We start from the raw sequence: 22,202 nt of genomic DNA, 5'->3' as shown, positions 1-22,202 counted from the left end.
TCGCAAGACAAATTGTAGGGCATTGGATTCGAACACAACACTCCTGTCACCGTAGGCAAAGCTCCTGCCTACTCAACCCCAGTCTTACTTCACAGCAATTTATTTATGTATTTTAATAATATTTTAACAGCATTTTATTCATCATTTTCAAGATAAATATTCATTATTTTCTTAACAAATATAAAATTGTCTGTTATCATTTAAATCATTGAAATAATTGATAATTTTATTAGGCTTTATATTTTTCGAAATAATTTTTAAATTAAATTGTTGTTTTCGTGTTTTTTTTTTCTCCAAGTATCAGTGCTCGTAGCGGTGGAAAAATAAACTATAATTGTATTTCGAATTTCCGCGCTATCGAAATTTTGGCCGCCATGTTATATGCATGGAAAAAAAAAAAAAAAACAGTTGCTCGCGAATGCTAAATAGTTTTAACGTAAAAAATTTCTGCTCCGGTTTAAGCAATTATTTATTGTTAAAAAATTAAAGTGATAATTATAAATTTATATTAAAATTGTAGTGTTTCTAATGGCGAATCGATTGATATAATCAAAGCTGATAATTAATAATTTTTTAATAGTTAATTCATTGTTTTAAAAATTGGAGCAATCTGATGCTTGATCGTTTTTTGTTTTTGTTTTGTTTTTTTTTATTCTCATTTATAATTAGTAAAATTGTGTATTGTGTTTGTTGAATAATTATTATAAATATTCAATTGTTGTGAAAAAAAAAAACTCAAGATTTTATTGTATCAGTTTGTTTTATTTTGATTATGTACTTGCAAATTAGTGGGAAATCTTCATACATTAGAGCTTAACTATTTCCTCTGGTTCTTCTATTAAGTAGAGTCACTAAATAACAACAATATTATTATTATTTTTTTCATCATTTATTTTTTATGAAACAATAATTTACATTTATTTTATTATTAATTTATATTTTATTAAAAATTCATTTCATTTATTATTAACTCAATAATTCACGTACACATTTATTCTGTATTTACAATTAGACAATTTTTTTTTTTTCTCACGGTTGCCATTTTTTAGGCAATTTTTTTTTTTTTCACCAGCTCAAATCTGTTTTATCATCAATAATAATAATTCATCATTATTATTATCATTCATCTATATATATTTTTATTTTTTTTTGTAATATCAAAAAAAAAAAATTTCAAATTCAACATTAAAAATTTTTTTTGTTTTAAAATTGTTCATTGTTTATGGTTCGATGAAAAATAAATAAAATAACAATAAATTTACTAATGGAAAAATGTTGGAATGATTTTAGTATATTTTTTTTTTTTTAATGATCAAATTTTTCATTCATATTTCCAATTAATCCCAAATATACATTTTTTTCAAGTTAAAATTTTTATTTTTAAACTTTAATTGTATTTTTCTCCTAAAAAATTTTATAATATTGGACCCAGTCCCAAACAATACTATTACAAACATCAACCTGAATAAAAACTATAATTCGAATTAACACGTTCAATTATTCAGCGCACTCTTCATTAAAATTCTATCATATATAAATTTTTTTTTTTTTTAAATATTCTTTTATTTATCACACATGAATAATACCCACGATATGATTTTCAAATTTTTTATTAAATTTTTACCCTCACATTTATTATTTTAATATAAAAAAAAGAAAAAAATTTATTTCTTTTTATTTTAAAATATTACCAATAGACAACAATCTCCTTTATATAAAAAAAAAAATAAAAAAAAAATTTAAATTACCTTTTGAATAATCTACAAATCACTCACTATTATTATAATTATTTTGCCTATAATATAAATAATTATTTTCAATAATTTTATATATTTTTTTTTGTTAATTTTACAATATACACAATCGAAATTTTTTTTTTGTACAAATATTATTTTCATCGACAACAAGTAGAGATAAAAAAAAAAAGTAAATTAATTTCTAAAAATTGATAAACATTATCTAAAAAAATGATGTAAAATATGAATGATAATTGGATAAAAATATGGTTTATTAATAGTTAAATATAAATTATTTGAATTTGATTTAATTGTTGGATTTCTAGCTTGATCATTCATGACATCACTTGATATTGCTGCACTATTTGGCTCAGCTGATGGACAACTTATTGATGGCATTATTGTGTCATTAATAATATTAACATTATTATTATTTATTGATGAATCATGTGTACAACGTTTTGCATGATGACCAATACATGAAGCATATGCTATTGCATGTGGTATATAACTTTGATCAACACTACCAGAAAATAGTACATTTGATAATGGTCCAATTGCAAATACTGGTACATCTTCACCACCATGAGTTGCCCAGGCACGTGGTACACCAGCAGTCTATTTTTTAATCAATAAATTTAAAATCATCATTAATTAAAATCTCTAAAGTAGATATTTTTTTTTAATGGGAATTTATTTATTGTTATATTTGTTTGAAAGGAGTTTTCAATTTTTTCAATATTAAATATATATGGATTGTGTTTTCATGATTATATAAGCTTATAAAATATAAATTTATTTGATAAATTATTATTGTTAATTGGCTAATTAAAAAATATATAAATAAATTAGTAGAAGAATGGAGAGAGAATCGAAATTTACAATTTTTTCGATTCGAAATTGTCTCATTTCTGTTGGGTTTCTATGGAGGTCCTTGAAGTTGATAAAAAGCTTTTAGTAACTTTTTAAAATATATAAATTATTATCGTATATAATAAATTTGTTAGTGGGATAATTAAATAATACAAATGAATTAGTAAAAAAATGGGGGAAGAATTAAAACTTGCAATTTTTTCGAATCGAAATTGTCTCATTTCGATTGGATTTGTATGGAGGTCCTTGAAGTTTATAAAAAACTTTTAATAAATTCTAAAAATATAAATTTATTGGTGATAAATTATTATATTGAAGGAAATTTGTTAGTTGAATAATTAAATAATACAAATGAATTAGTAAAAAAATGGGGGAAGAATTAAAACTTGCAATTTTTTCGATTCGAAATTGTCTCATTTGCATTCGATTTGTATGGAGGTCCTTGAAGTTGATAAAAAGTTTTTAATAAATTTTTAAAATATAAATTATTATCGTATAGGAAATTTGTTAGTGGGTTAATTAAATAATAAAAATTAATTAGTAGAAAAATGGGGAGAGAATTGAAATTTGCAATTTTTTCGATTCGAAATTGTCTTATTTCTGTCGGATTTGTATGGAGGTCCTTGAAGCTTATAAAAAACTTTTAATAAATTTTTAAAATATAAATTATTATCGTATAAGAAATTTGTTAGTGGGTTAATTAAATAATAAAAATTAATTAGTAGAAAAATGGGGAGAGAATTGAAATTTGTAATTTTTTCGATTCGAAATTGTCTCATTTCTGTTGGATTTATTTAAAGGTTTTTGAAGTTTATAAAACTTTCAATAAATTTATCTTTTAAAATTCATAAAAATTTCTATAAAAACCAAAATTAAAAAAATAATTTAATTAATCTGGATTATTGATTAACTTTACTTTCTATAAAAACCACTAATTTACGTTCAAAGTTGAAATTTAATTATCTCAATTTCCGTCCGTCAAAATATCTTCAAATTTTGATGAAAAATGTTAAGTTATTTTATAAACTTGATACTTTAATTAAATTAAAATTTTATTATATTTAAATATCTTTCATACCCCGTTGAATAAAAAATAAATATATTCATTTTTTCATCATAAATTTTTCATTTCTCTTTTTTATTTCGATTCAAAAAGAATAGTTTTATTTTTCATTTTTTTCATTTTTACAAATTGAAAAATATATAAAAGTCAATAAGTCACCTGAATAGAATCTTTGCCAGCCTCTCGCATGACAGATCGTGGCTCCGTGTGACCTGGTCCATTGCTGTATAAAAGTGTCGTATATGGTTTTCCATCCACGTCGGATTTTTTACTGTCTGAACCTGTAAATATAAAAATATTATCATTTTCATAATCCAATTTTTATTGACATCAATTCAAATGATAAAAATCAACAAAACCATTCATCTGAATAATTAATTTTTCATAAAAAAAAAGTATTGAAATAAAGTTATTAAAAAATAATTTCGAATTAAAAATTGTCTGTGTTTATGTAGTGTTTTTAAAAAATAAAAACATCAATAAGACAATAAAATGCAATACATAAAAATTGAATATGAACATAAATTTATTGAAAAAGAATAGAAAAGTTTTTTTATTTTTTAAAAATACATATATTTTTTGCTAGTAAATGTAGATGCCAATGTTTTATTCAAGTGTCGACGATGCTACCTTTTTTTTTTTTTTCATATATTTTTTCATCTCTTAGTTATGATCCAATTTTTTTTTTTAAATATCAACCCACCAGAGCACAATTGTGTGTCTCTTTTTCATTTTTTTTTTCGTTATTTCATTACTCTATTTCAATTTTTTCTATTTTTATTTTTATTCACTTTACTTTTTCCTCTTTCATTTCTGCTGATTCGTTATACTTTTTATACTGTTTGTTTTTTCATTTTATTTTTTTTTTCATTCAAACATAATTTTGCCATTCATTTGTAAGTACTCAGTAGCTATACATGGCTCATCTTAACGATTTATACTATTTTACTGTTCTAAAAAAAAAAAAAAAAACAACAACTTCTAATGGACAAAGTACAACATACTTTTTTTAAAAAAACCAAAGTTATCTTTTTTCTTTGTACATATAAAAAATAATAATAAAAATAAAAAGCCATTGTTAAAATAATATCAGATGAAAAAAAATTAAATTTATCTGATTCTCGTTAACGTTATTTGTGATGAAAAATTTTTTATTTTTTCAACTTTTCTCTTTTACTAAAAGGTTTCACATGCAATGGTCCTTTTCCATCATTAATCTAGATAAAAAAAATAATACCTGTTGTGGTTTTTGTTTAAGTATTATTATAATTATTATTTAGCTCATTGTTTATATATTTTTTTTTTGTTATTTATATTATTTTTTATTTGGAGCAAACATGAAAGAGTGACGCAGTGGTTGAAAAGGGAGTAAAGGACAATGTGGCTTTTCTCTCTGCGTTGTATATGGATAGCCACATTTTCACCTCGGATTTCCGTGTTTGTGGTAAACCTCTTCGAATTTATTCTTCTCACTTTATTTCCTTTGCTATTATTGCTAAATAACCTTCATCTGACCTTTGTGGTTTACCACGTATAATTTTTTTCTCTACCTTTTATTCACCTATACATATTGTTCAAGAAAATTGCTTTTGATTCTATTGTTTATTTTATTTTTTAAATAATAATTTTCATCAAATAATAAATCTCATATTCAAATTTAATAATTAATTTTTTTTTTTTTTTAAATTATCTTGTTAAAAATTTAAATTAATCAAAATGAGAAACGAATTTTTCTTTTCATTGAAATGAGATTTTTTTTTTTTTTACTCTATAAAATTAGAGTGGTTTGATAAATAAATTATTCATTTTTACCAATTTAAATCAATTGAATAAAAAGTGAATAAAAAAAATCTTTCAATTTTTAAGTAATTGATGAAAAAAAAAAAATTTCTTATTTAATCACGTGTCAATGTATAATGTACTAAAATTAATCCAACAAAATGCTCTAATTGAATGAAATTTAATTGTTCATTTTAATTTATTAAAAATATTTTTCATTGAATTTATTTATGTGTAGTTTGACAATGTGAAAGGGGGAGCTTATGAGTGTCTGTTACGGATTTTTAAATACTTTTTTCAAACGCTCTATTTAAATTCGTATTTTTTAAAATAGCACAAGTGATAAGAAAAGACATTTAAATTCGTTTTTTAAAGAAAAGCATACCAACATTGTGGTGGTTGTATTTATTTGCATAGCATTACCATAAAAAATATAACTAAGGTATATAGAAGTTTTTTTTTTTTCAAGCTAAAAGGATTGGTAGATTCAGTTGATTGCTCATAAGATAAAGATAATTATAAAATACAATTTCCCTGGTAGAAATTTAAATTGAAATCAGCATTGATTATCGATCTACTAAACGCCCTTCTAATTTCGATAATAGACATTAATTTTTACCTCGATTTTAATCAAATATTATGTACACTTTTAAAAAGCATTAAATAGATTTTCATTTAGACCACTAGGTTCATGTAATTTGAGTAAATAAAAATTAATAAAGCTTGGGTAATACAAACAAGTACAAATTATATTTCGAATTTATATTTATTTATTTTAATTCGAGGGCTTGTTGTTAAGTGATGTGCAATTAAAAATAAATAAAATTAAAAAGTACTACTACTTGTTGTAATTACTAACAGAATATTACAATTTATCAACTGAATTTATTTAAAAATAAAATATAATTTCGAAATGTCACTATAGCTTTAATATTATTTAAATAAATTTCATCAGTTTGAAAAATAAAATTGTATAAAAAAATACAACTTGAAATTTTATTTCAACATACGATATTTTATTTTTATTCTATTGTCAATATATAAAATTCCCAAAAGATATATCAATTGGCATAATTTACTGTGAAAATCTTGAAAGAAAATTTTTTTACAAAACAACTTTTTTATACGTATGTTATTGTGGATATCCGATACTCTTAAGTCTAAATAAATATAAAGCATTTTTTATGTATACAGTTTGATAAAACTTGTACTAAAATGTTTCATACTAAAAAAAAATAAAAAATAAATAAATTGTATATAAAGTTTTTGAAAAGTGGACTCTCGAAATTTAAGTAAAATTCCCCTTGTGTCTACTCTCATAGCCAACAATGATACCCATGAGTTTAGTTTCTTGTTGTATTTGTGAATAGATATATATGTTGAAACTTCAAGCCACAATCTCACCCTATCTTCCTGCTCTTTTTATCTCTTTCAGTCACTATTCTAACGTAAACCCATCTGACTAAATTACATTTTAGTCCAACCATTGGCTTACTTGTTACAAGCTAGATGCTTTTCCACACGAAAATCAGCTTCAACTAAATTAACTTGTCCATCTTTCTATTCTTCCTATATATTTATCTACATTATCTCTCTCTGAATTGTTTTTTTTTTTTTTTCTTCTTTCAATCTTGTTTCACTTTGGTTTTAGTCAATGTGTACTTGAACAACTCTCTTGTGTATATCCTAGATTGTTTGAAAATTTACTTTGGTCAACAATAATATATCAATTCTCTTGTGATTTAATTAATCAAAGTAATTTTAATAATTAATTTTATAAATTATAAAATTTTACTGTTAATTTATTATGCTATCTGTTCAAATCATTTTTTTTTTTTTTTTTATTTAAACATTCCTTGTTAATTGATTTTTTAAATATTTATTTTTAAAATTTTTACGTAGGTCGGACGCGTCGCGTCACCTACGTATTGGATTTGTCTACCGAAAATTAAAAAACGCTCTCATTTCTTAAGTAATTGTCAGAGACACTTCGTGTTAGAACCAAAAGAAGCGTATTTTCAATCTCTTTAATTTGTATATTTTCGATTTTTTCTCAAATAATTATTAAAGTTGCCAGAGCCAAAAATGTTAAAAACCTTTTTTTCTTTTTTTTTTTAAATATTAAATAACTTTTTATCTGTAAGCGTGATCGATTTGCACCGACTAATTAAAAGTTTCCTTTTATTTTGATCTTTAAATCGCCGCTATTTTGAAAACGATATCTTTAAAACTCACGGAGTTATTAGAATTCTAATAGAAAAATTTGATGTGGCTGTTTTTTTCCCGATTTACATTGGAACCCAACAAAATCATGTTTTGTGGAGATTCGACGCGCAGTGTTGGCAGCCCTGCTTAGTTCGTCTCACTCACACAGATGAACATATGTTTATGATAAAATTTCATAGTGTTGTGACTAAACAATATGACATTTTATTTGAAAAAAAAAAAAATTACACTAACTAATAATTGCACATAACCCACCGGAGTATTGAAAATTTTAATTTTCGTTATATATGATTTTCAACAATTGTTTATTATTTATTTTGCTTTTCATTTGTTATATCTATATTAGTTTATTCATTTTTTTTTTATTGATCCACTGAAGATAAATAATCCAACATGATTTTTGTTATTTTTTATTTTTTATTTAACTAGTTGTTGTATTTTTCGCTTTAGTTTTTTTTACCTCAAACTTTTTGCTGTTGATAAAATTTATAAATTTCAATTTTAAAATACAATTCATTTCAATTGGATATTTTTCTTATTATTTCGTATACTGCCATGTGACATGATAATTTAACAAGATATCATTCGGTAGGATTTTCTAAAAAGATATTAGGGTTCTTTCGTGCTCATTGTCGTTATGCAATATGAGAAAGAAGGGATGAACATTTGGCTGAGCATGGATTGAACTTTAGTGGGTATAATTTTGTACGTGGTATATATATATTTTATTAAAACCAATATCTAAGGCTCACCGAATATAAAAATGATAGAAAAAAAAAACATAAAGATAAAATGGCAAGTATATATACTGACCGAAGATTGGATTTCCTCGAAGTGTTGCTAAACCACCAAGAGTCAGTACGTGAGAATGATCAGCTGTGACAACAAGTAGGGTCTCTGTTAAATCTACCTCATTCATAACAGCTCTAACAGCCTCTTCCATCGCCAATGTTTCATCTAATGCTCGATAAGCATTATTATAATGATGTGCGTGATCAATACGTCCACCTTAAATCACAAATAAATACACATTTTCAATGGTAAATTATATTTCAAACATTAAAATATAAATTATATCTCAAAAAGTTATTTGTCAACGCAAATGTTCCTCTTTTTTTATCATTTTAAATTCACTTTAAAATGTTTTTGGCAGTGTAACTTGAGTAAGGGTTTTTTAAAACGGTGTAAAAGGTTTATTTTACTTTTTTTTTTTTGTCTTTTAAAGTTTACTTCAGAGTTTTTAAAAAGTAGTACCTTTAAAAACCGTTGAATTTTTTGAAAATAACTTTTTATTATAACCCATATTTTGTCTTTATTAAGTGTGTTCAAAAAATATATTTTTTTTTTTTGTAAAAGAAAATGAAAAGAATGAAAACTTTTCAAGTCTCTTAAAAATATCTGCAAATAAAATGGATGAGTTTTACGAGGTTACCATTTTTCCACTCGAAGACAGACTTGTATGACTTATCACTTTTTTTTTTTGTCACTAGAAAAGATGTATTATATTTTTTTTTCTTTATTTAGTTTATACAATATAAATGGTATTCCGATAAATTTTTTTATAATAGCCCCATTGTCGCTATGAAAATAAAAGAAAAATCAAGATCATATGTAGGGTTGGACAATTTCTTGATAGTATAAAGGTCTTTTAAAAAATAAATATTATTGTTATTTAAAAAATTTTTTTATAATGGATTTAACCTGACGAGTCTAGTCACGTTTCTTTTTCTTCATTTGATTTTAATCAGTTTATAGGAAATGGAATTCATGTTGAAATGACAGCATAAATGGTAACCAGAAAAATTAATGTCATGAAAAAATATAAATTGGAAAAAAAATAAACCAACAAGTGTAAAATAAGTATTCCCATTTAAAGCTCCAGCAAGTTGATGGAAAAATATTTTTTTGGCGCGCAAATTGAGCTTTTTTTTTGGATCAAATTGTTCGAGTTAATTACCACTGTAAGAGTTATAAAAAAAAAAATTTGTCAAATATTTTATTTCATAAAAATAATAGATAGAAACAGATGGTAGTATAAAAAAAATTTAATATCAAATATAAAGTATTCAATGATTTCAATATGGATGTGAAAAATAAAAAAAAAAAAAAAGTATCCGTTACGAATATCATTTCAACTTGAAAATGGCAACTAGAAAAAAAGAGTTTAGTAGAGCTTGAATCGTAAAGAAAGTAAAAAAAATGTGAAGGACGAAAAAAAATGTGAAAAAAAAAAAAATGTTTTATGATGGGCAAGTTTAACGATTGGTGGTTAGACGTTGGCTCATTTTCATTGCTCTAGAAAAAGTTGTGTCATATTACAGGTTTGAAGAAGGATCTCTTAAGTATGATTTCCTTTTTTTTTTTCTCTTCTTTTTATATCAGTCATGAAAGTTTTAACATTATTGCTTGGTGAGAGTATACACCACCACAAGTTGAAAATTTTGCGAATGTATTTATGTTTCTTGCTTTTGGTTTGAGTAAATACACATACAAAATTTATTCTCTGGTGTATAAATTTTATAGTTTATATCCATTCTATCTTCAACATGACTCTTCTTCAAAAAAAACGTGCCAAGAATTTTTTACTTATATGTTTAGGATATATTTGACAATAACTCAAATACTTAAAACTTAAATCCAATTAATATTTTCTTTGACATATATAACATTTCAACAATGACAAATCAATTTTAACTTTTTAAATTTATATATTTTTATTATTTATAAATACCTTCGACAAATAAAAAATATCCTTTTGTATTTTTTTTTAATATTCTTAATGCTTTCATTGTCATTTCTGCTAATGAAGGATCACCACTACCAGATGTATTTCTATCAACTTCGAAATCCATATGTGAATAAGAAAATAAACCTGAAAAAAAAAAACCAAATACAAATTGAAATTATTATATTAATATCAACTTTGTAAAGTTTATTTTAAATAATTAACTTGGGTAATTATAGTATATACATAAACAACAAAACAGTTGTTTCTAAAATCTCTTGAAACAAGTTTAACAACCCCTGTATTATTTAACATAAATGTTTGTTGTTTTGTCTACACTAAATTTCCGTTCAAGTGAAATTTATCATTCGAAATATTTGCTGAAAATTTATCATGATTTATCACTTTTTTTTATAAATTTATTGAATTTGAAATATTTATAACTTTGACATTATACTATTCTAAAAAAATAAGGTCAAATTTTGTTTTAAGGTAAATACTTTTTCGATAGTTGTGTGTTTATTGAGGTCAATGATTTATTGATTAATTTACCTAAAAGATAGTTAACTTTTGCTGGATCAATATCATCAAATTGTTCTTTTGAATAAACATATTTTGCTGATGAATTTGGACGACTTTTGGTCCATTCAGTAATGAGATTTCTACCATCCAATCTTCTACCTTCTTTTTGTGGTTCTTCTGGATCAGATGTTACTTTTGATACAAAATGACGTCGACCACCACCAAGTATGACCTTTAATAAAATGATTAATCAATAAAATCTAAAAATCCATATTATTTTTAAATATTTATATAATATTTACATTCATATTACGACCAGGTTCATCTTCAAGAAGTTGTCTAGCAATATCTTTACAAGATACCCTTGCAGCTGAAGGCACTTTACCATCATCCTCCCAATAACGACTTGATGCATGAGCATATAAAGCCGCCGGAGTTGCATGAGTTACTCTTGTTGTTGTAACTAAACCCGTTGATTTTCCTAAAAAAAAAATATTATTGACTTTTTTTTAAAAAATAAACAAAAAGTAATAAAAAAAAAAAAAAGTAATCCAATCTCAGTTGACATGTATTATTTGTTGAAAATAAATGAACAAGTTGGGCGTGGTTGTTTTGAAACTCATCGTAAATTAGATATTGAACCAAGAGGATTAAATTTTATAATAAATTGTTAGACAGATCATTGGTAAACTTGGTGGCTTTGGTGGTAAGAAAAATGTTTTAAAAAAAAATAAAATAGAAAATAAAGTTTTTATATTTTATTCTGTTTAGTTTTTTCTTTATAATTTTTTTTTTGTTTCTTTTTGTAGTGGGACTTTAAATTGTGCTGTATTGTTTAAGGTTAAATTGTGTATTTACGTTGTATTATATTGTACTTGGTTAATGTTTTGTTACTTGGCAGCAAGTTGCAACAGTATGTCAGTGCCAAATGTTAAGTAATTAATCAACCGTTGCAATTCATCTTAATGACCGGAAATGTATATGTAGGGTTAGTCTCGTGTGTCTCATACTAATTTATATATATCATTCAAGATATTTAAAATAATTTTTTATTTATATTAATTTACCTTGACTTTGCGCCCAATTTATTATTGATGATACTCTTGCATTTTTACTCGATAAACAATTATCAAATTTTGCTGATGAGTCAACACCAATTGTCTCGTAATTTGCTTTAACACCACACAGTAAAGCTGTTGCACATGCTGATGATTCACCAACTTGAGCGTCTACATTGTATGTCTGGAAAAATATAAATTTAAAAAAATTAATTAATTTTTTTTTATATTCAAAGCAATTACGCTTAATTTTTTACATTAAAATTTTTTTTTTTTTTATTTTTAATTTCGATAATAGATGAAGAATTATGCGAAAAATTTCATTATAATTTTTTTGTTTTTTTTTTCTTTATGCTATTATTCTTTTGGTGATGCAAGGTTGCTTTTTTTTTTAAACTCGTTGTATTATAATATTATGAATTCATAGAAAAATAAATTAAATAAAGTAGAAAAAAAAATTGATTTTGCGTTTTAGATATTTCATCGTGTGGCAGATGGTTGCATCGTCATTTTTGAGATGAGAGGGTCATAAAATTCGTAATAATATCAAATGAAAAAATTGAAAAAATAAAAGATTGATGGTTTTGTCTATTTGATAATATAAATTTGTATAGTTATTATATTTATTTTTCTATTTATTTTCTTGTGCACAAGCTTTTGTCAATTTGATTATTCCAAAACAATTGATCGATCTTGTAAATTATTACGGTCAAGTAAAGTCAAATATTCTCTTGTCAATTTGTAAGGGTGCACTTGTGCTTACCAATCAATTGTTTAACCTTATCAATTTACACACTATTGACTAAATATATATAGCCCAATATCATGACAAATATAACCTGATTTATGTTATCATTCAATATTGTTTGTTTTGCTAATTACATCAAGCCAAAAAAATAACTACCAAGCTTTGTAAATAATAATCTTTTTTTTTATTTATTACAGATGAAATAAACTGATGGGATTAATTCAAACCTCCATCATCAATTCCAGTAATGCAGTAAGTTTATTTTTCAAATTCATTTTAATTTTTAAATGACTAAACTATTTTCTATCGTCGAAATTTCACGTCATTTAAAGTTGAATTTTGTGTAGCTATTTGAATGAACTTTGCTTTGATCTAAATAAGCGTAAAATTTTCAATCATTTTCCAACATCAAACAGGGATTAAAGGTCAAAAGCTAGCATTAACTTTCAGCTGGTTTAGAATTGTTTTTTATTTTTCTATGAATAATTTTATAATTATAAAGTATTTCCTTATATAAAAAGGACAAACATCATCGGTCTTCCGGACATTTGATTGGTCATTGTTTTTTTCTCACTTACTCTCATATGAATTTCTTTCTGTTTGCCTTTTTCTATTATTTTTTTATTCATTTCGTTAGCAACAAAAAAACAAAAAAAAAAAAAAGAGTGAGTGAGACATAGTTTGTTTTTTTGTTGCTAACGAAATAAATCAAATAAACAAAGAGTGATCTTCGAAGGATTAAATCGGTAACATATACGAGCGCTTGATAGACCACGCGACACATAAAATGTTTATTGTTTATTATTGTTATAAACAAATGCATCAGTAGAAATCCACAAAAAATATATTTTACTTCTTCAAAATGTCCTTTATTTAATGGATATTTCAGAAATACTGTGCAACAAATATTTATTGTAAAAAAAATTGTTTAAACTTTTAAAAAATTTTAACTTTATAATTTTCCACTGGTCTTTTTATTTTCAATATTTTTTTTTACAATAAATATTTGTTGCACAGTATTTCTGAAAAATTCATTCAATAAAGAACATTTTGAAGAAGTAAAATATATTTTTCTGTGGTTTTCTCCTGATGCATTTTTTTATAACAATAATAAACAATAAACATTTTAGAAATTATGGATACAAGCGCTCGTTTATATAAAAAGTAGATTAGTGTATACACACATAGAGATGCATGACCAAGTATCAAAAGTACTTTAGATACTTGAAACTCAGTTGCATAGTCACGGCTCGTCGTCTGACCAAACTACGGAAATGACCTGCACTATGTGGTCAACCTAAAACCGTCAAATCACTACTACATTTATACACCATGTGAAAATTACTATCTCTTAATTTACAATAAATACATCTTTATATTGTTACAATTGTTGTAAATATTACTCAACTATATAGCCAAATTTTTGTTGAGCCATTTAACTTCAATTTCAATTTTTATTACTTGCTTTTATTAGCTGAATCTTTTTATGAGAATTTAATTATACATAAAATTTATACATCTATTTAAAATATATATACATTTATCTTCACTACATTTAACATATGAAATTGCAATGGGAAATTTATTTCCTCGCGAATTTATTTTTCCTTTTGAAAATTGGAAAAATAAAATGAAAAATAAATATATATCTATCGTAAATTTGACACATTGAAATATATTTTTTTTTCAATAAAAAAAAAAAAATAAAAATTGTATATAAAATAGTTTGAAGATTTTCTACTTTGAATAACTGAGATCACAGTACTGTGCGTTGAAATTCTTTTGATACTTTGCCAGGTACACTTCGTTTGTTCGTCTTGCTTCAACGATTTTGCAATTTATTTTTTTGCAATCGTTAAAAAACCCCGGACTGTTAAAAACTTGTTATAATAAAAAAAAAAAAATACCTTATATAATTTTATATTATATAATACAAGTGTCTTATATTAATTCTTTTATACATTAATTCTCTTTACAAAAAAAAAAAATAAATAAAAATCCGTTTGAGAAAATAGCTAGCATATTATTACAGTCTTTATTATAATTTTATTTTTTCTATTTACTATTACTACCTCATTTTTTATTTTATATATATATATTTTTTTTTCTTTTTCCCGATAAGAGTCTCTCGTGTAAAAAAAAAAAATAAATAAAATAAAAAAGCTACTGATGCTTGGGGCAGTGAACTGCAAGTTATCCGTAAGGCTTCATAATAATAATTATTATTGCTGTTATTATTATTATATTTTTATGTAGATAAACATGTATATGGGGCATTCTTAGTCAAATCACGGGGTCATTTGCTATTTTTGGTTGATTTTAGGCTGAAATTAGGCCTCTAATTTTTTTAGATTTTTTCATTAATTTTTCTAGACTCCATCATCTTGAATATCACTATTTTTGCAATTTCTCAAAAAGGACCATTTTTTTTTTCTGAATTTTTTTTCACAGAACCAGGTACACAATACACGCATTTTAAGCACAGCAAAAATCTGGGTCCAGAAATATAAATATTTTTTTTTTATTTTTAAAATTTTTATTTTCAGCAAAAAAAATTTTAAAAACAGAAATAGAAAAAATTTACCAAAAAAAATCTAGTTTTGTAATATTTTTTTGAAATCAAAAATTTATATGTTATAAACTTATATTCATTTTAAAAATAAAAAATTTCTGGAAACAAAAAATTTTTTTTGTCAAAAATGGTTCTTTTTGGAAAATTCCAAAAATAATGATATTTACGATAATGGAGTCTAGAAAAATTAATGAAAAAATCTAAAAAAATTAGAGGCCTAACTTCAGCCTAAAATTAACCAAAAATAGCTCATATTATCAAAATCGTAGGGGGTCAGGCAGATGACCCCGTGATTTGACTAAGAATGCCCCATATATTTTAAAGATAAATATATATGTGTGTAGTACAAAGACACGAGTTTAAAATGCCTAGATGCTTTCGTTTGTTTGACACAAAAGTTTGTGTGTATGATCGTTTTACAACAGGTTACTTAGGTCTTGCAGCTTTTAGTTAAAAAAAGCTCTTCATCTTGTCGTTTTAAGTGTCTTTATGTTCATATATATATATAATTTTTTATATCTTAATTTGAGTCATTATGTTTACAATGTTTTTAAGACTTGACAGTATTTTAATTGCAAGTTAAATATATAATTAGTCTCGTTGGACTTTTATAAATTATTTACAGCTTTTTTATCATTTTATTTTTATTATTCTTTGAATATTATTATTTTTTATGTTTGTGTTAATGACATAATTTATAAATTGATTTGTTGTTTAACTATTGTCAATATGCTAAAAAGTTTATTATAGTTTTTATTGAAAAATTAATGGCGTTTACAAATAATATAAAATAATGTAAATATTTTATTATCAATTTTAATACGAGTTTTGGGGATTAAATTATATTGGCATTAATTCAAGTTTTTTTTTTTTTTATTTTATGATGATAATTATTTGTTAAATTGATTTTTCAAAAGACCAATTGTAACTTTGTAATCTTTGAAACGAATTATAATTTGAATAATCAAATTTACCAAGAATTTATTTATAAGTGCTTGAAATTTATTCTTTTGGAAAGTGTCCAACAACTTATGACAAAACTTTTACAAGAAAATCATTTAAATTTTAATTTATCATTACATAAAAATTAGACTAAATACATGAGTAATTTTTTAAAATTATATTTCAAAATTTCAATATTTATACTTTTTATTTTCTAAAAACTTTGCAAAGTAATATTTTATAAAATTTGCACTGGCTCTTCGAATGGATCATGTCCAAAGAGCCGGAATGAAATACATTATTCGCTTGAGTACTTGAAAAATATTCCTCAGGGGTTTGGAGAAAAAAAAAAATAAAAAAAAAATCATAGTGTTGGGTAAATACGTTTGATAATGTTTTTACAAATTTTTCAAAGTCCAAATGAGAAAATAAATACAGAAAAAAGTACACATACTTTCTCTATCAAAGAATACATGATAGTAAAAAAAAAAAAAAAGAAAAATACTTGTGTTAGAAAAAAGTGCAGACGAAGAACAAACGTTTAAGAATTTTTATTTTTTTTCAGTCTTCATTTATGTTCTTGTGTGTGACCCAAGGCAATTGCTATCTTCTCACTCGAAAAAAAATTACTATTAAAGACAATGTGACCAGTTTTTTTTTTTTCATATGAAAAGTCATATCTTTTGACCTGGTAATTTACTGAGATTGCAAATTTATTTTTATTCAATTTTTTTTACAGTTAAACTTGATTTTGTTTTTGAAAAAAAATCAATAAATTTCGATTTTTATTTCTATCTAAAATATACACAGTAATATTTTATTTATTGATTTTTATTATTTAAATTTATAGTACTTATTTTGATACTTGCTGAAATAAAAGCATCGTTAAATTTTTTTATTATTCATACAAGTTTTTACAAATATATGTCTCTTTTTTAATATCCAATAAATGTTAAAAAAATATTTACGATTTTCAGTTGATCGTAAATTGAGATATCGTCAAGTCCGTTTATAAAACTTGCAAATATTTTTCCTGCATATATTCTGCTTCTCACATTTAGCCATAAAATACTTTTCTTTTTTTTTACGTACATTTTGAATTTTTGAATTTATTTTTATGCTAATGAGTGAATTTTTTTTTTTATTAAATTTTTTTTATTTACTTGATTATTCACAAAAATAAAACTGAATAATAAAAAATTTATTAAAAAATTTTCCATTACAAGCTATTAAATTAAACGAAAAAAAAAAAGAAAAAAATGATTTTTATTATAGCTGCATTAATTTAATAATTATAGATACCGGAATTGTATTAAGTATGAATATTAACGTCGTGATATATAGATAATGTATTTTGGAAAATATTGGCATACACTGTGCATATGTAACAAAGGTATACGAGGCTATGGGCAGAATGAAAAGAGAAGCTAATATATAAAGCGTGGGATACCAAGAGTATGTTGTAAGTGAATTATACACAGTGTTTTTCGTATATGAAAAATGAGCCAGTGGCGTTGTTCCGTAACTCGTTATCAACAAACTTGATAACAAGCAAGTTTGTTATACTCATTATATGTAACATATATATAACATTAACTATTAAGTCAATAAATTAATTTATTAATTATAAAATACATAATCTTTTTATAAAATTTAACAAATCAGTTAATTTTATTATTTATAATTTTTTAATTATCAATTAAATCAATGATTAAATTTATATATATTAAGAATTTGTATTTTACGTAGGTGGGACGCTTTACGTCACCTACGTATTGGATTTGTCTACCGAAAATTAAAAAACGCTCTCTTATCTTAAGTAATTGTCAGAGACACTTTGTGTTAGACCCAAAAGAAGCGTATTTTCAATCTCTTTAATTTGTATATTTTCGATTTTTTCTCAAATAATTATTAAAGTTGCCAGAGCCAAAAATGTTAAAAACCTTTTTTTCTTTTTTTTTTTTTTAAATATTAAATAACTTTTTATCTGTAAGCGTGATCGATTTGCACCGACTAATTAAAAGTTTCCTTTTATTTTGATCTTTAAATCGCCGTTATTTTGAAAACGATATCTTTAAAACTCACGGAGTTATTAGAATTCTAATAGAAAAATTTGATGTGGCTGTTTTTTTCCCGATTTACATTGGAACCCAACAAAATCATGTTTTGTGGAGATTCGACGCGCAGTGTTGGCAGCCCTGCTTAGTTCGTCTCACTCACACAGATGAACATATGTTTATGATAAAATTTCATAGTGTTGTGACTAAACAATATGACATTTTATTTGAAAAAAAATAATTACACTAACTAATAATTGCACATAGCCCACCGGAGTATTGAAAATTTTAATTTTCGTTATATATGATTTTTTTATTTTTAAATAGTTCTTTCAAGCTGTTGTTTTTTTTTTTTTTTTAAATTTATTATTAAAATAATAGTGTTATGTAATTTAACACCATTAGAATTTTTTAACAACAAGTTCTATTTGTAAAAATAAAAGTTGATGGTGAAAATTCTCCTGAGAAAATGCATTGGTAGATTTTTTTTGAAAATTTGTCAGGCAATTAGAGACAGGCTTAAAGTATTCTCAAAAAAATTCTCATCTCGAACCAAGCATTATTTTTTGATCTAGAAAATTAACTGTATTTTCATGATTTAATTTGTCGAAATTTTCGAAATTTTATTCTTATAAAAATTCTCCTCGGAGAACGAGTTGGTAGATATTTTTTAAATTTGTCAGGCAATTAGTGGTAGGCTTCAACAATTTTCAAAAAAATTCACGTCGTAGTCAAACGATTATTTATTGCAAAAAAAATAATAATATAATCACATTTCTCTAATTTTTTTTTAACAATATTTTTTTGTGTAATTAATATATTTCGGTTGCACAATGAATTACATTGAATTTATTATAAAATAAATAGATGAAAAGCAAGAATGACAATCATACTCAAAACCCTCCATAAAATTAGTATTATTAAATTGTAATTTATAACAAGGAACTCGGTCGTCCTCGTTTATATAAATACCATGATTTTAAATTATTTTATATTTTTAATTTTACAATATTTATGAAGGTTTTTAAATTAAAAAAAAATAAAAATAAAGTTTAAATGAAACTACGAGAAACTCATTTTTATTATTATTATAATTTTTATTATTTTTTTTTTTTTTGCGTTTGTGAATTTCAGTGTAATTGAATCGGCCGTGTCGCACTCCATCAATCGTCCTTCTTCCTCCTTTTTTTTTTTTTCCTCAGACTTACTCTTTCCTCTTATTTTTTTATCCCCAATTTTTCAATCGACCTAAATCACACCTTGATTAATAAATTCCCAAAGTGAACAGCAAGTTTAAAAAGAAAAAAAAAATTTTTTTGTCGAAGTCAACAGGAAATATTCCGCAAAAGTTAATTATAACCGTCGAAGATTTAAAAATTTTTTTTCCTCTATTTTTCAAATCTTTTAATTACTCGATTTAATTTATTATTCATAAATTAAATATTAAATATCTGTACAATAGTACATTGTTAAAAAAAAAAAAAGTAAAACAAAATTATTATCATTTTAAATTGACAATCGTATAAATTTATTAATTAAAAACCAAAAAGTTAATAAATTATTTTACAAAAATTTTAAAACTAAATGAAAATAAAAAAAAAAATACAATAATTCAATATATTACCGTTGCTTGTCGAGGTGAAAATATACGTTCATTTATTAAAGTTTCTGATCAAGTCAAAAACTAGCTAATAAAAAAGACAAAAAGTATATTTAAAAAAATAGAAATAAAATTTAAAAAACAATACATTAGAAAGACAGATAGTGAAAAATATAATAACAAAAAAAAAAAAAGGTGCTTACGGTTCTAGATCATTTACAGGTCAGTGATTTTTCGATAAATAACATTCGAGCTAACACATAATATTGCACACTATTAAGACCCATAGGAATTCCATCAAAATGACACCGAATATATGAAAAAAAATAAACAAATAAAATTGAAATTGCATTTGCTAAAACTCTATAATAAATTCCCATGTCCTATATAAATAATTTTTTAATAAAATTACAAAAAAAAAATAAGATAATTAATTAAATTATTCACTTGTTTTTACCACTCAAAAAATTACAAAAACAGTAATTATAATTAAAAAAAGAAAAAAACATAAAATGAAAAAATAATAATAATTATTTCATCATAACTCTCTTTATTCTAATTCAGGGTGAATGAACAATGTGTTGAGGGTGTAAACCACCCTTGGGCTTTAATTTAAGTGGAAACATGTACTTAAACATTGTGTATATAAATGTAGTCAGTGGGTTGAGTCAGGCGTATTTTATCTACTTGTGGATGATACAGATTTTTTTTTATAAATTTAACATTAGACAAGAAAATATATTTATAACACACATAAAGGGTTAAAAGTAAATAAATAGATATAAAAAAAAATAAAAGTCAAGGGGTTTAGGTTGAAATAAAAGTTCAAGTAAATGTGAGAAGAAAAAAAAATTTCAAGTTCATGTAATAAAAAAATGTGAAAGATGAGAAAAGGGCTATTATGATGAAAAACAAATAAACAAATATATATTTATATATAAATAAATGAAATAAAATAAATTTAAAAAAAAATAAGGATAGTAGAAGGCTCTTGTAAAATAGGAAGGTGAGGTTTATATGAAAAAATACATGTTTTGTGGAAAAGCGAATGGTACTCTCGACGAGTGAAGTGCCAGGAAAAGATGCGGTTAACGACATCTCACTGGGTCTACGTCAGCCTTGCAAAATAACGTGACAAAGAAAAAAAAAAAACAAGCAATGTAGATGATAAAGTGCTTGAAAAAAAAATATAAAATAAAAAACATGAAAAAAAAAATGAAATATAATGTGACATGAAAGAATAATTTAAAAGGGGGATTTTTGCATTGTTGATTTTTAAAAAATCTTGACTGGAATAATTTATTTTTTATGTGGAAAATTTTAAGTAGAAATTTTCATGAAAAATGAATAGTTATTTTTATTTATGTATATATATTTTATTTTATAAAAAAAAATCAGTAGTGTAAGTCAATATTTAGGCTGACAAGTTAATTTTATAGAAATGTTTTTTAAATTTTAGTAGTACAAGTCAATATTCAGTCAGGCAGTAATTTTAAAAATTGTTTTTATTTTTATTTTGTAATTTTTATTTATTTATTATAAATCAAGAGGATTTTTATTTAACTAGGAGGCTTAGGAAAATTAAAATTGACAGAATAAATTTAAATTTTGAAAATTCTACTTGAGACAGTATCACTTGTATGAAGAATTTTCTTGTGAGGTACGTGAAGGTTGAGACTTGAGTTATCGGTTTGTGTGTATCATAAAAGACACTTATGTTTAGTCACGTATCACAATGACGGTCAATAATCCAATCACGAAAACGCTCATCCGGTTTTATTTTTTCACCTTTTTTCCATCAAAAAAAATAAAAAAAAAAACAAAGAAAAACCTTTTTTTTAATTTTTTTTTTGAATAAAAATACTTTCAAAATACTGAAAAATAATGAATACGTATCTTGAAATAAAAACTCCACTAAAAATATATATATTTTTCCTGAATATGTAAAAACTTTTATTTAAAAAAAAAAATAACAAAGTTTGTGTTTGTGTGTCTGTAAAAAAAGTTGTTTTTTATCCAAAGAAAAATTCATAGTTTATTCAAAGTTGTTCAAATAAAAAAAATAAACTTATTTATTTTTTTTTTTTAAATACAAATGTAACAAGAAAATTTGATTTTTATTTATATCCTCGTCACGCCCTGCAAGTGAGACTGTTAAAAAAAAAATAAAATTACAAAAAAAATATATATTAGGTTAAAAAATAAAAAAAATGATAAAGTTGATATAGAGCTGATGCATTTTTTTTTTATATTTTTCATCTCACGAGTTATGTATGTAAAATTTGAATAATTGCATTTTTC

The 22,202-nt window shown here is 23.7% G+C and overlaps 1 protein-coding gene across 1 annotated transcript in view; it reads right to left on the bottom strand.

The window, feature by feature from the left end:
• Positions 1–1,348: 1,348 nt before the first annotated feature.
• The window catches only part of LOC122848884 (alkaline phosphatase, tissue-nonspecific isozyme-like), a 38,999-nt gene continuing 18,145 nt past the window's right edge, over positions 1,349–22,202 (bottom strand). Inside the window, exons 3-9 of the mRNA XM_044147284.1 lie at positions 11,992–12,166; positions 11,227–11,405; positions 10,955–11,156; positions 10,409–10,549; positions 8,491–8,685; positions 3,832–3,953; positions 1,349–2,354 (exon numbers count right to left, since the gene is read on the bottom strand). Of these exons, the coding sequence (XP_044003219.1) occupies positions 1,956–2,354; positions 3,832–3,953; positions 8,491–8,685; positions 10,409–10,549; positions 10,955–11,156; positions 11,227–11,405; positions 11,992–12,166 (1,413 nt within the window). The 3' untranslated portion in view covers positions 1,349–1,955. The remainder of the gene's footprint in view (positions 2,355–3,831; positions 3,954–8,490; positions 8,686–10,408; positions 10,550–10,954; positions 11,157–11,226; positions 11,406–11,991; positions 12,167–22,202) is intronic.

Source organism: Aphidius gifuensis, linkage group LG2, assembly GCF_014905175.1.
Source record: "Aphidius gifuensis isolate YNYX2018 linkage group LG2, ASM1490517v1, whole genome shotgun sequence".
In the NCBI taxonomy this organism is placed as follows: Eukaryota; Metazoa; Arthropoda; class Insecta; order Hymenoptera; family Braconidae; genus Aphidius; species Aphidius gifuensis.
This window is presented reverse-complemented; position numbering and strand designations above follow the sequence as displayed.